Raw genomic sequence first — 15,000 nt, forward strand, 5'->3', positions numbered from 1 at the left:
GTGCATGTGTGTGCATGTTATGTGTGTGTGGGCGTATGTAGTGCATATGTGTGTGTAAGTATGCATGAGTGTGTGGGTAGAGTCCAGTGTGTGTGCATAGAGTCAGTGCAAGAGGGTTAGTTAAAAAAAGGTCAATGCAGGTAGTCCGGGTAGCCATTTGATTAGCTATTTAGCAGTGTTGTTTAGTCTTATGGTTTGGGGGTAGAAGCTGTTTAGGGTCCTGTTGGTTCCAGACTTGGTGCACTGGTAACGCTTGCCATGCGGTAGCAGAGAGAACAGTCTATGGCTTGGATGGCTGGAGTCTTTGACAATTGTTTGGGCCTTCCTCTGACACCGCCTGGTATAGAGGTCCAGGCCCAGTGAGCTCGGCCCCAGTTATGTACTGGGCCGTACTCACCACCCTCTGTACCGCCTAGTGGTCGGGTGCCTTGCAGTTGCCGTACCAAGCAGTGATGCAGCCAATCAAGATGCTCTCAATGGTGCAGCCGTATAACTTTTAGAGGACCTGAGGGCCCATACCAAGTCTTTTAAGCCTCCTGAGAGGGAAGTGCCCTCTTCACAACGTTACGGGTGTGTGTGGACCATGTTAATTCCTCAGTGTCGTGGACACCGATGAACTTGAAGCTCTCGACCCGCTCCACTACAGCCCCATCGATTTGGATGGTGGTGCGCTCGCCCCTCCATTTCCTGTAGCCCACGATCAGCTCCTTTGTCATGCTGACATTGAGGAAGAGGTTGTTGTCCTGGCACCACACTCCCAGATCTCTGACCTCCTCCCTATAGGCTGCCTCATCGTCTTCGGTATTCAGTCCTAGCACCATCGCGTCGTCAGCAAATTTGATGACGTTGTTGGAGTAGTGCACGGCCACACAGTCCTGGGTGAACAGGGAGTACAGGGGGGGACTTAGCACACACCCCTGAGGGGCCCCCGTGTTGATGGTCAGCATGGCGGATGTGTTGTTGCCTACCCTCACCGCCTACGGGTGGCCCGTCAGGAAGTCTAGGATACAGTTGCAGAGGGAGGTGTTCAGTTCCAGGGTACTGAGCTTGGAGGGGACTATGGTGTTGAATGTTGAGCTGTAATCAATGCACAGCATTCCTACATATGTATTCCTTTTGTCCAGGTGGGTGAGGGCAGTGTGGAGTGCAATAGAGACTGTGTCATCTGTGGATCTGTTGGGGTGGTATGTACATTGGAGTGGATCCAGGGTGTCTGGGAGGATGGTGTTGATGTGAGCCATGACCAGCCTTTCAAAGCATTTCATGGCTATAGATGTGAGTGCTACCGGGCGACAGTCATTAAGGCAGGTTACATTGCCGTTATTGAGCACAAGTTGGTATTACAGACCAGGTCAGGAAAAGATTGGTAATGTCAGTGAAGACACTTGCCAGCTGTTCAGCGCACGCTCTGAGTACGCGTCCTGGTATTCCGTCTGGACCCGTGGACTTGCGAATGTTAACCTGTTTAAAGGTCTTACTCATATCGGCTACGGAGAGTGAAATCACATAGTCGTCCAGAACAGCTGGTGCTCTCATACATGGTTCAGTGTTGCTTGCCTCGAAGTGAGCATAGAAGGCATTTCTCTTGTTTGGTAGCCTCGCGTCCCTAGGCAGCTCGTGGCTGGGTTTCCCTTTGTAATCCATGATAGAGGGCAAGCCCTGCCACATCTGTTGAGCGTCAAAGCCGACGTAGTAGGATTCGATCTTAGTCCTATATTGATGGTTTACCTGTTTGATGGCTCAACGGAGGTCGTAGCGGGATTTCTTGTAAGTGTCCGAATTAGCCCCGCTCCTTGAAAGCGGCAGCTCTAGACTTTAGACGTTCTCAATGCATCTTCTGAACAGAGGCAGACAAACAATCTCTCCCTCATACTGTCTCTCTCTCGGGCGTCTCTTTTCTCTTCTCTTCTCCTCTAAGCATCTGAATGTTATTTCCATACAGATTTGATGTTGTTGTCTGTAATGAATTATAATCACTGCTAATAATCCTTGATATACACATCCCTCCTCTCCTCCCCAAGAGCCTGGAAGTGTTTTCTCTCTCTCTCTCTCTCTCTCGCTCCATCTTTCTCCCTCTGTGGGGTTCAGAGAGAACTCGTTTATATTTAGGCAACGCTCATTAGAGCTACTGCTAATCAGCCTTAGTACACACACACACACACACACACACACACACACACACACACACACACACACACACACACACACACACACACACACACACACACACACACACACACACACACACACACACACACACACACGCACATCTCTGCACTGACTCAGGCAATTTGTGTCAGAGAAAGTAGCACTCTCACCAACAGGATACACACATACACAAACACAAACACAAACACAAACACAACACACACACAAAGAGAGAGAGAGAGAGAGAGAGAGAGAGAGAGAGAGAGAGCGAGAGAGCGAGAGAGAGAGAGAGAGAGGGCGATAGAGAGAGAGAGAGCGAGGGAGAGAGAGAGAGAGAGCGAGAGAGCGAGAGAGAGACGTCTCTGCACTGACTCAGGCAATTTGTGTCAGAGAAAGTAGCACTCTCACCAACAGGATACACACGTACACAAACACAAACACAAACACACAAAGAGAGAGAGAGAAAGAGGGAGATAGAGAGAGAGAGAGAGCGAGGGAGAGAGAGAGAGAGAGCGAGAGAGCGAGAGAGCGAGAGAGCGAGAGAGCGAGAGAGCGAGAGAGAGACGTCTCTACACTGACTCAGGCAATTTGTGTCAGAGAAAGTAGCACTCTCACCAACAGGATACACACATACACAAACACAAACACAAACACAAACACCCACTCAAACACACAAAGAGAGAGAGAGAGAGAGAGAGAGAGAGAGAGAGAGAGAGAGAGAGAGAGAGAGAGAGAGAGAGGGAGAGAGACAGAAAGAGAGAGAGAGAGAGAGAGAGAGAGAGAGAGAGAGAGAGAGAGAGAGAGAGAGAGAGAGAGAGAGAGAGAGAGAGAGAGAGAGAGAGAGAGACGTCTCTGCACTGACTCAGGCGATCAGAGTGCCAAAGGCTGTTTCACGTCACATACACACACAAACGTAGCTTTTGTGTCAGCAAACGTGCTGATGACAGCAGCACTCTCACCAACAGGACGCACACACACACACACACACATGCACACCGACACACACAGTGGCGCTGCGGCAGGTGCAGGAGAACCGAGAGAACAGGCTGTATGCTGATAGAAACAGAACAGACAGACAGACAGACAGAGCAGCAGCGATGAAAGGACAGTCTAAAAGGACACAGGACAATACCTGCGATAAACCACACTAATTACTGCTGCAACACAGCATGAGTTATTTCAGTAAGAAAGAGTCCACTGTGTTGACAGGGAAAGGGGGGACACCTAGTCAGTTGTACAACAGAATGCCTTCAACTGAAACGTGTCTTCCACATTTAACCCAACCCCTCTGAATCAGAGAGGTGCGGGGGGCTGCCTTAATCGACATCCACGTCTTCGGGCGACCGGGGAACAGACTACTGGGCTATAGTTAGTAAGATGACTATGTCGGGTCAGAGTCAGACAGAGGGTGTATACGGTACAAACACAATGAGACACACGCATGCAAAGAGGACACAATGGCACGTGCCGCCTCTGCATTACGATTGTTAACTCTTTAACTTCGTTTTAAGCCCACGTTTCATCTGAAATATTTATTTCAGAAATCTGTCAGCATTATTTTGCGGGGGGGGCACACCGACTGGACCAGGTAAAGAGTACCCCGCCCCCACTATTCTCCCTAGTAAGTGGTTGCTTCCAAGGTGCACCACGGAGCAAAGATATGCGAGGCAGGACGCTAGATACACCAGCGCGTGCAGACAGTATCGTCATTGGAGGAGGAGAGTGTAGAGTGACACACACAGTGTTTGATATGATTGGAGCTGCCGGTGATGGGCAGGACTCCCAGGAGGTACAGTATGTGATATGATTGGAGCTGCCGGTGATGGGCAGGACTCCCAGGAGGTACAGTATGTTTGTAAATTCAAGCTATGTAGCCTTTTGATTCCTTCTTGATGAATAAATACAATGAAAATATTTGGTTCGGGGGAAAACGTGTTCAAGGTGTTTGAAAAGTACAACATTCTCCGACTTCCAGAGGGGGGCCAGCCCCTCTCCAGACAACCTCCACCCTCTATCCTCACGTACTTCGTGCCCCCTCTAAAATAATGGGTGGATGACACCCATGTGAGGGGACACACCACCGCACCCATGCCGCAAAGAAACACACACGCACATCCACACCCAAAGGGCAGCTTACCCCTCCCCAGTTGAGGGTCCTGGCGAGGTCATTTCCTGTCCCCAGAGGAAGTACAGCTACAGGCGGATGGGGGGTCATTCCTAACTCATCCAGAGCAGACAGGATCCACCCCACCTAAGGCGAGAAGGCGAGAGAGAGAGAGAGGAGAGAGAGTGAGATGGGGAGAGGCATTGTGAATGAAGTACATTAATGCTGTGAATAATGTACAGGGTCCTGCGACATGTTCATACACGTTAACGATGTCTGTGTGTGTTGCCACCAGGGGGAGCTGTGTTCACACTCAGTAACACATATTGCACTGTCTGTCATCTAGCACCCTCAAACTCAACTCTGGACCTCGAAGCCAGTTCCATTGCTTTTTTAAAATTGTTCCCCTCTAATCAGGGACTGATTTAGACCACGGAAACCAGGTGTGTACAATTAATTATCAGGTAGGGTAAGAGTTGAATACCCCTGACAGTAGCACTGCAATCATACAGAGCCATTGCTGCAGACAGGCAGGCAGACTCAGACTAACATTAGTAATAGCAGTTGTGATACAGTACAACTGTAGTAACATGTTCATTCTCTCACCGTTCCGTCTCCTCCACAGGCCAGGATACGCAGGTTTGGCACTTTCCTGTACAACTCCAACCTGGGAGACAGGACGTACAGAGGTTAGGGTGTAGGAAATAGTGTATGAGGTGTAGTGTGGTAGGTAGGGTGTGGCATGCAGGGTGTCGTACTCACGCCTCTCTGAGCCCTCCCTGGGAGAGATCAAACACCTGGCGAGGGTTCAGGATCCACATGAACATCTGTAACACCTTGGTACCCTGAGACACGGAGAGAGAAGGAGGTTAGGGTCAGGGGTCAGGGATGGAGGTGGCTAGGGGTTTGTGGGCCGGCAGTTAGGGTTATAGGTCAGGAATCATAGGTTAACTTACCTGGTTGCCTCCACTCTTGGGGTTGACAAAGACTAGAACAGGTTTCATCAGAGGGGAGGGAAGGGGCTTCAGCATGAACGGACGCCACTTTGACTCCTAATGGGAGCAAAAAGATATTAGCAAGAGTCGACCCCTTGTCAGCAAATAGAACACGTTTGTACACACACCTCACAGAGGGACAGAGAACAGTACACACCCCACAGAGGGACAGAGAACAGTACTCACCCCACAGAGGGACAGAGAACAGTACTCACCCCACAGAGGGACAGAGGACAGTACTCACCCCATAGAGGGACAGAGAACAGTACTCACCCCACAGAGGGACAGAGAACAGTACTCACCCCACAGAGGGACAGAGGACAGTACTCACCCCACAGAGGGACAGAGAACAGTACTCACCCCACAGAGGGACAGAGGACAGTACTCACCCCACAGAGGGACAGAGAACAGTACTCACCCCACAGAGGGACAGAGGACAGTACTCACCCCACAGAGGGACAAAGAACAGTACTCACCCCACAGAGGGACAGAGAACAGTACTCGCCCCACAGAGGGACAGAGGACAGTACTCACCCCACAGAGGGACAGAGAACAGTACTCACCCCACAGAGGGACAGAGAACAGTACTCACCCCACAGAGGGACAGAGAACAGTACTCACCCCACAGAGGGACAGAGAACAGTACTCACCCCACAGAGGGGCAGAGGACAGTACTCACCCCACAGAGGGACAGAGGACAGTACTCACCCCACAGAGGGACAGAGGACAGTACTCACCCCACAGAGGGACAGAGAACAGTACTCACCCCACAGAGGGACAGAGAACAGTACTCACCCCACAGAGGGACAGAGGACAGTACTCACCCCACAGAGGGACAGAGAACAGTACTCACCCCACAGAGGGACAGAGAACAGTACTCACCCCACAGAGGGACAGAGGACAGTACTCACCCCACAGAGGGACAGAGAACAGTACTCACCCCACAGAGGGACAGAGAACAGTACTCACCCCACAGAGGGGCAGAGGACAGTACTCACCCCACAGAGGGACAGAGGACAGTACTCACCCCACAGAGGGACAGAGGACAGTACTCACCCCACAGAGGGACAGAGAACAGTACTCACCCCACAGAGGGACAGAGAACAGTACTCACCCCACAGAGGGACAGAGAACAGTACTCACCCCACAGAGGGACAGAGGACAGTACTCACCCCACAGAGGGACAGAGAACAGTACTCACCCCACAGAGGGACAGAGAACAGTACTCACCCCACAGAGGGACAGAGAACAGTACTCACCCCACAGAGGGACAGAGAACAGTACTCACCCCACAGAGGGACAGAGGACAGTACTCACCCCACAGAGGGACAGAGGACAGTACTCACCCCACAGAGGGACAGAGAACAGTACTCACCCCACAGAGGGACAGAGAACAGTACTCACCCCACAGAGGGACAGAGGACAGTACTCACCCCACAGAGGGACAGAGAACAGTACTCACCCCACAGAGGGGCAGAGGACAGTACTCACCCCACAGAGGGACAGAGGACAGTACTCACCCCACAGAGGGACAGAGGACAGTACTCACCCCACAGAGGGACAGAGAACAGTACTCACCCCACAGAGGGACAGAGAACAGTACTCACCCCACAGAGGGACAGAGAACAGTACTCACCCCACAGAGGGACAGAGGACAGTACTCACCCCACAGAGGGACAGAGAACAGTACTCACCCCACAGAGGGACAGAGAACAGTACTCACCCCACAGAGGGACAGAGAACAGTACTCACCCCACAGAGGGACAGAGAACAGTACTCACCCCACAGAGGGACAGAGGACAGTACTCACGTCAGTTCCTTTCTTACTGGTCCTTCTTTTAAACGATGTGCGTTTTTTCCTCCTTGTAGAGTTTTTGAACGAGCTCTGTGAGAGGGGAGAGAGAGAGACACGCATTAAGGCATGTTCCACAGATTAACCCTGCAGCAACACACAGCGCTGTCTAGCTGTTGGTGTATGCTGAGGCCAGGTGAAGTTGACAGTAATAAGAGACAGTAGACTCTAAAAGGAGTCTGTAAAGGAGTATGTAAAGAAGTCTGTACAGGTGTGTGAAAAGGACTCTATAAAGGAGTGTTTAAAGGAGTGTGTAAAGGAGTGTGTAAAGGAGTCTGTAAAGGAGTATGTAAAGAAGTCTGTACAGGTGTGTGAAAAGGACTCTATAAAGGAGTGTTTAAAGGAGTGTGTAAAGGACTATGTAAATGAGTGTGTAAAATAGTGTGTAAAGAACTCTGTAAAGGAGTGCGTAAAGGAGTGTGTAAAGGACTATGTAAAGGAGTGTGTAAAGGAGTGTGTAAAGGACTCTATAAAGGAGTGTGTAAAGAAGTGCGTAAAGGAGTGTGTAAGGACTATGTAAAGGAGTGTGTAAAGGAGCGTGTAAAGGAGCGTGTAAAGGAGTATGTAAAGGAGTGTGTAAAGGAGTGTGTAAAGGACTGTGTAAAGAAGTGTGTAAAGAAGTGCGTAAAGGAGTGTGTAAGGACTATGTAAAGGAGTGTGTAAAGGAGCGTGTAAAGGAGTGTGTAAAGTAGTGCATAAAGGAGTGTGTAAAGGAGTGTGTAAAAGTGTATATAAAGGAGTGTGCAAATGAGTGTGTAAAGGAGTATGTAAAGGAGTGTGTAAAGGAGTCTGTAAAGGAGTATGTAAAGGAGTGTGTAAAGGAGCGTGTAAAGGAGTATGTAAAGGAGTGTGTAAAGGAGTGTGTAAAGGAGTATGTAAAAGAGTGTGTAAAGGACTGTGTAAATGAGTCTGTAAAGGAGTGTATAAAGGACTGTGTAAATGAGTGTGTATAATAGTGTGTAAAGAACTCTGTAAAGGGGTGTGTAAAGGAGACTGTAAAGGAATCTGCAAAGGAGTGTGTAAAGGAGTGTGTAAAGGAGACTGTAAAGGAGTGCGTAAAGGAGTGTGTAAAGGACACTGTAAAGGAGTGTGTAAAGGACTGTGTAAAGGAGTGTGTAAAGGACACTGTAAAGGAGTGCGTAAAGGAGTCTGTAAAGGAGTCTATAAAGGAGTGTTTAAGGAGTATGTAAAGGAGTGTGTAAAGGAGTGTGTAAAGGAGTGTGTAAAGGAGTGCATAAAAGTGTGTGTTAAGGAATATGTAAAGGAGTGTGTAAGGAGTATGTAAAGGAGTGTGTAAAGGAATGTGTAAAGGAGTCTGTAAAGGAGTCTGTAAAGGAGTGTTTAAGGAGTATGTAAAGGAGTATGTAAAGGAGTGTGTAAAGGATTGTGTAAAGGAGTGTGTAAAGTAGTGTGTAAAGGGGTGGGTAAAAGTGTGTTTAAGGAGTATGTAAAGGAGTGTGTAAAGGAGTGTGTAAAGGGGTGCGTAAAAGTGTGTTTAAGGAGTATGTAAAGGAGTGCGTAAAGGAGTGCGTAAAGCAGTGCGTAAAAGAGTGTAAAGGAGTGCTTAAAGCAGTGCGTAAAAGAGTGTGTAAAGGAGTGTGTGTCCAAGCAATGTCACCTCCAATCCTGGCTGTCTGGCTGTGATGTGATGTGAAGGCTGTTGAACTGTGTGTGTGCTCTAGGTTTGAGCTGTGGTTGAACTATGGTTGAGCTGTGGTTGAACTGTGTGTGTGCTCTAGGGTTGAGCTGTGGTTGAACTGTGGTTGAGCTGTGGTTGAACTGTGTGTGTGCTCTAGGGTTGAGCTGTGGTTGAACTGTGGTTGAGCTGTGGTTGAACTGTGGTTGAGCTGTGGTTGAACTGTGTGTGTCCTCTAGGGTTGAGCTGTGGTTGACCTGTGGTTGAGCTGTGGTTGAACTGTGTGTGTGCTCTAGGATTGAGCTGTGGTTGAACTGTGGTTGAGCTGTGGTTGAACTGTGTGTATGTGTGAATTTGTGAATTTGTGTCAGTGTTCGTGTGTTGTGTTCTCACCTGTGGCTTCCTGACTTTGATGATCCAGGAGGGGGGGACGATGACCCCGGCGTGAGCACCCAGAGAACAGGGCTCCTCAATCTGATGTAGCTGGAAACACGTCACCTTGTTATGGAACTGAAGGGTACAGGAGAGGAGAGGAGGAGAGGAGAGAGGGAAGAGAGGGAGGAGAGGGAGTTAGGGGTCTGTAGGTACCGCTACTAACTCATACAGACACTCTAATAGAGAAGAACACACACACACACACACACACAGCCCCAAAACACACACACACACACACACACAAACACACACACACACGCTCAAAGAAACGCACAAGACACGACTCACAGCTTGTTTGCACCAGGAGCAGCTGATGGCCACAATCTCTTTACTGTGGAAGAACTTCTGCTGGAAGCTCTACCGGACACACAGGATGAATCATGTTCTTCATTCAGATACACACAATATACAGGATGCATATTGTCAAGGCGTACAGTAGGTGTGAGTCTTACCTTCCCACACTGTCTGCATTTCCCTTCTTGGCGGCGCCGGTGCACCCAGTGGTGCCTCAACATATTCTGCAGAAGACAGGGACGAGGGTGAGGGAAAGAAAGAGAGCAGTCAGAGACTGACATATACAGTAGTTCTCACACACACACACACACACACACACACACACACACACACACACACACACACACACACACACACACACACACACACACACACACACACACACACACACACACACACACACACACACACACACACACACACACACACACACACGCCGTCATCAGACACTGACTCACATCTCTGAGGCAGCGAGAGCCTCCTTCTCTAAACGTTGGTTTACAGCGGAAGTTAATCTGCGAGAGAAGGAGAGGGTGGGGGCGGTGAGAGATGCTAAGGACGTGGCGTCAGGTGTGCTTGGTCCCATCGACTTGTTGAAAGGGAGAAATGCAACGTGTATGTGTGTGTGTGTGTTACCTTGTCGAGCTGCTCGATGCAGGCGGTGTGGACTACGATCCTACACGCTGCACACTTCCTCCTGGGGGCAGACTTCTTAAAGGAGAGGAGACACACACCAGAGAAAGCAATGAGACTCGCGTAGACACACACACACACACACACAGAGACAAAGTGATACATCTGCCAGCTCTGATCAAGTCACAATAAAACAGTTGTCTACGCTTGAAAAAAAAACTCAAACACGTATTAAACCCCTAATGTGTTAGAGAGGAACAAGACATCGAGAGATTTCTTTACTGTTTATTTCACTTTTGTTTATTATCTATTTCACTTGCTTTGGCAATGTCAACATATGTTTCCCATGCCAATAAAGGCCTTCAATTGAATTGATTTAAATTGAATTTTAAATTGAGAGAGATCGAGAGAGTGGAAGAAATTTCGAGAGAGAGACAGATGGGGAACTAGAGATAGATTACATTTTGTCCTGCTCTTACCAGCCTCTCTTTATCCTATTCAGACTAATGGTAGTGTTTGTGGCCTCTCCACTAAGAGATATTAAAGGCCCAACACAGCCGTTTTTATATACCTGACGCATGAAAAAAGTCACGACCGGGATGATTGAAACATGAAATTACCGGTACAATTTTGTAAATGCCAACAGACAATTTGTTCTTTCGACATGGTGGGTATCTTTTTGTGTCGGTAAAATAGAAACACTGACATATTATTCCATCATATGGAAGTAAACCTGGAGTCACGTGAAGATGTATTGTGCGATCCTCCCACTACGACTCGGGGAAAGCATGCAGTTTATTAGGCTACAGATTAAATCAATTATGATGAACTTCACAGGGTGGTGAAAGTGCCAGGTTGATGTTGCTTTCCAATAAATATAGAGGGTCTTATTCTGGTGAAATGATCGATGCTTGGCTGCCATTTGACAAATACAAATACGATGGCTCTTATCCTTAATCTCATAATATACTGTAGGTAGTCTACCCGCACTGTATCTGTGAGCTGTTGGCCTGAGAGCATCTGTCAAGACCAGAGGGGCACATTTTCTATATAACGTAACCGTTTTTGTGACCAAACCATCAGTGGATTTGAAAATGTGATGGAAACCTCTTTAACTTGTATTTTTCATTCGGTACATGGGACTTTAACGTTATTTGTATGTGCACTACGTCATCACGAACAGCCGTTTATCAGCAAAAAGTCAGTCGGATGGAAACACATCTTTGGTGGGAAAATACACATATTGTTTGATGCCGATTTTAGAATAATTGCATAAAAATCAGTTGCTAATTGGATGGAAACCTAGCTACTGTAATATATTTCAATTAAAATAGGCAAAAAAAGCTTTTTTTAATGAAAGCTATTTCTTAAGCAAGACTTTTTCTGGGAGTGGACTGAGTCGGGAGGGGAAAACTGAAAATGAGTTGTTGTCGGCAGAGAGGTATGGAACTCTCTTTGTTATTTGTCTGCTAACCAATTTACTGCATGGTGACGTCACCGTGGAAAGCCGAAACTCCCGCCCATGCAAACCTGATGATTAGAATGTGTAGGTTGTATTTACAACAAGAAACTATCAGGAAATAACACAGATTTTTTTTTTAAATCACACTATTAAATGATTCATTTCATCAGCTGAAAAACAGAATGTTGACTACACTAGGCCTTTAAAGGTAATGCTAGAGGTATTATTGCAGGTAATGTCAGGTAATGTCAAAGCCAATGCACTATTGTAACTCCACTCTTCTGATGCTCGCTGTGGCCCTCTAACACAAGGTAAATACAAACCACTAATAAAACTTGAAATTTGAAACATCGACCTCAGCATAACACTTATCACCAGGGCACTCCTCACCCACTCTGGCTCTCTCTGCTCTGACCACTCTCCTTCTCTTTCCCCTCCTGTCTCTTCTCTCTCCCTCATCACCCTCAATCACTCCTCTACTCTGTCACCCCCCCGTCATCTCCTCCTCCTCCTCACCTCTCTCGCTCCCTCTCCTTCTCATCTCTCCACTTTCTGTCCTTTCTGTCACTCTACCACCCTCCTCTCCTTCTCCTTCTCTCTCTCTCTCTCTCTCTCTCTCTCTCTCTATCTGTCTCTATTTTCCACTCTCTCTCTCTCTCTCTCTCTCTCTCTCTCTCTCTTTCTCTCTCTGTCTCTATTTTCCACTCTCTCTCTCTCTCTCTCTCCTTCTCTCTCTCTCTCTCTGTCACTATTTTCCACTCTCTCTCTCTCTCTCTTTCTCTCTCTGTCTCTATTTTCCACTCTCTCTCTCTCTCTCTCTCTCTCTCTCTCTCGCTCTCTCTCTCTCTCTCTCTCTCTCTCTCTCTCTCTCTCTCTCTCTCTCTCTCTCTTTCTCTCTCTGTCTCTATTTTCCACTCTCTCTCTCTCTTCATGTACTCACTGCAGTCTTCAGTACACAGGTGTCTTCTCCCAGGTAGCACAGCTCTCCAGAACAACTGGTCTCCAGCCACAGATGTTCCCCGTTCACAGCAGTCTCCTACACACACGCGCACACACACGCGCACACACACGCGCACACACACACACACACACACACACACACACACACACACACACACACACACACACACACACACACACACACACACACACACACACACACACACACACACACACACACACACACACACACACACACACAGCAACACAAAATTCAGCGCACGCATATGCACACAAAATACTCACAAAGGAATATGTTAGACCTCCTCCCACATACCCGGCAGACAAACAGTGGTGTATGAGTGTTAATTTGTCTAATTGTCCGAGGCGAGGGAATATTTGAGATATCCTCCCATACAGGAAGTGTGGATCAAACATAAAACACACACACACACACACACACACACACACACACACACAGACGCACACACAGAGACGCACACAGAGGCGAACACACACACACGCACACACAGAGACGCACACACACACACAGAGACGAACACACACACACACACACACACACACACAGACGCACACACAGAGACGCACACAGAGACGAACACACACACACACACACACAGACGCACACACAGAGACACACACAGAAGCAGCACAGCACAACCACAATCACATTATTCACTCTGTGTTGCATGATGTTGATACGTTAGCTCATTAAAGTTTAATGGAGGTGTGTGTGTGTGTTCGTCTCTCTGTGTGTATGTTCGTCTCTCTGTGTGTGTGTTCGTCTCTGTGTGTGTGTGTGCGTCTCTGTGTGTGCGTCTGTGTGTGTGTGTGTGTGTGTGTGTGTGTGTGTGTGTGTGTGTGTGTGTGTGTGTGTGTGTGTGTGTGTGTGTGTGTGTGTGTGTGTGTGTGTTGGTCTCTGTGTGCGCCTCTGTGTGTGCGTCTGTGTGTGTGTGTGTGTGTGTGTGTGTGTGTGTGTGTGTGTGTGTGTGTGTGTGTGTGTGTGTGTGTGTGTGTGTGTGTGTGTGTGTGTGTGTGTGTGTGTGTGTGTGTGTGTGTCACGCAGAGAGGGAAATGCCAGTGATGACGTTTAGGAAATCTCCTGCATGGAGGGAGCTATTTCTCCCCAGGTAGATGGGGATGGTGCCCTGGGTGGGTGCGTACGCCCTTACAGAAAAACCACATGAATTTCACGTGATGACGTGCTCCACATGCGATCTGACGTGAAGTGAATGTGAAGTGAATGTGATAAAATGTGTTTGTGCGTGTGACTCACTGTCCAGTCGACGGACGAGCGCATCTCCTTGGATGGTCCGTTAGTGATGGGGGGCATGGGTTTGTGGACCGGGGCCAAATGCTGGAGACCCGACCGCGAGATGGCTTTCCTGAAAAACACCCACATCATTAGACCATCAAATCTCTTGACCTTTAATCAGTGAAATGAAGGGATTCATGGAAGAGTGCTATATTTCATCAGTGATATGAAAGGACTTTAGGTAATTGAGGGAAATATCGCCATGTTTCTTTTAGAGAGGATTACATCGTGCTCCTTTAGTACACTGACCCAGTAGCCCCAATACTCTTGAGAGATACGGAGGGAAAGAAAGGGAAGGGGACGGAGGGAGAGTGAGAGAAAACGTCTGTTCTCTCAGCCAGGGGTAGGATGAGTCAGCAGTGTTGAGAGGTGCTCCTGGCGCCCTCTCCTTCCATATAACCTCCCCACAACCTCCACACAACCTCCTTAAAGCCTCCCCTACAACCGACCCACAACCTCCTCAAAGCCTCCCCAAAACCTCCCCACAACCTCCCTATAACCAACCCCGGGAGTTAAATCTCTGCTATCTGTTCACAGCAACATTTGTATGCATAATGCATAACAGCACTATAATATTGAGTATGTTCAGTATAATGTAATACAATATATATAACATTCAGATCCATCCTACAGAGTAGCTGGCTATATTCCCATCTCCAGCCAGCCTGCTGTAACTGTAACAATCTAGGTGGATTTAATAACAGGAACTACCCTGCTCCACCTCACCTCTCTCTCATCTGTCCTATGCAGTACGCATAGTGTGTGTGTGTGTGTGTGTGTGTGTGTGTGTGTGTGTGTGTGTGTGTGTGTGTGTGTGTGTGTGTGTGTGTGTGTGTGTGTGTGTGTGTGTGTGTGTGTGTGTGTGTGTGTGTGTGTGTGTGTGTGTGTAGTGTGCTTTTTGTAAGGGTAAGGATAGTAAAACAAGGAAAATTGGGGACATTTGGCCGGTCCCTACAAGGAAAAAGGCTTTTTTAGGTTTAAGGTTAGGTTTAGGGTTAGGATTAGGTTTAGATTTAGGGTTTTGGAGTTAGAGTTAGAGCTAAGGCTAAGGTTTAGGGAAAATAGGATTTTGAATGGGAATAAATAGTTTGGTCCCCACAAGGATAGTACAAAAACGTGTGTGTGCATGTGTGTGACAGAGGGTGAGCGTGTGTGTGTGGATAGGT

The 15,000-nt window shown here is 48.0% G+C and overlaps 1 protein-coding gene across 4 annotated transcripts in view; it reads right to left on the reverse strand.

Annotated features, from left to right (window-relative positions):
- Positions 1 to 15,000, reverse strand: part of dgki (diacylglycerol kinase, iota) — a 57,823-nt gene that overhangs the window by 17,218 nt on the left and 25,605 nt on the right. For 3 of the 4 annotated variants that reach the window (XM_071386080.1, XM_071386081.1, XM_071386078.1), the window contains exons 2-13: positions 13,796 to 13,904; positions 12,500 to 12,595; positions 10,101 to 10,175; positions 9,923 to 9,979; positions 9,623 to 9,688; positions 9,459 to 9,527; positions 9,129 to 9,245; positions 7,058 to 7,132; positions 5,209 to 5,304; positions 5,015 to 5,097; positions 4,859 to 4,919; positions 4,286 to 4,399 (exon numbers count right to left, since the gene is read on the reverse strand). In XM_071386080.1, coding sequence (XP_071242181.1) covers positions 4,286 to 4,399; positions 4,859 to 4,919; positions 5,015 to 5,097; positions 5,209 to 5,304; positions 7,058 to 7,132; positions 9,129 to 9,245; positions 9,459 to 9,527; positions 9,623 to 9,688; positions 9,923 to 9,979; positions 10,101 to 10,175; positions 12,500 to 12,595; positions 13,796 to 13,904 — 1,018 coding nt within the window. The remainder of the gene's footprint in view (positions 1 to 4,285; positions 4,400 to 4,858; positions 4,920 to 5,014; positions 5,098 to 5,208; positions 5,305 to 7,057; positions 7,133 to 9,128; positions 9,246 to 9,458; positions 9,528 to 9,622; positions 9,689 to 9,922; positions 9,980 to 10,100; positions 10,176 to 12,499; positions 12,596 to 13,795; positions 13,905 to 15,000) is intronic. The other variant, XM_071386079.1, reaches the window with a different exon arrangement.

This window comes from Salvelinus alpinus, chromosome 37 (assembly GCF_045679555.1).
Source record: "Salvelinus alpinus chromosome 37, SLU_Salpinus.1, whole genome shotgun sequence".
Lineage (NCBI taxonomy): Eukaryota > Metazoa > Chordata > Actinopteri > Salmoniformes > Salmonidae > Salvelinus > Salvelinus alpinus.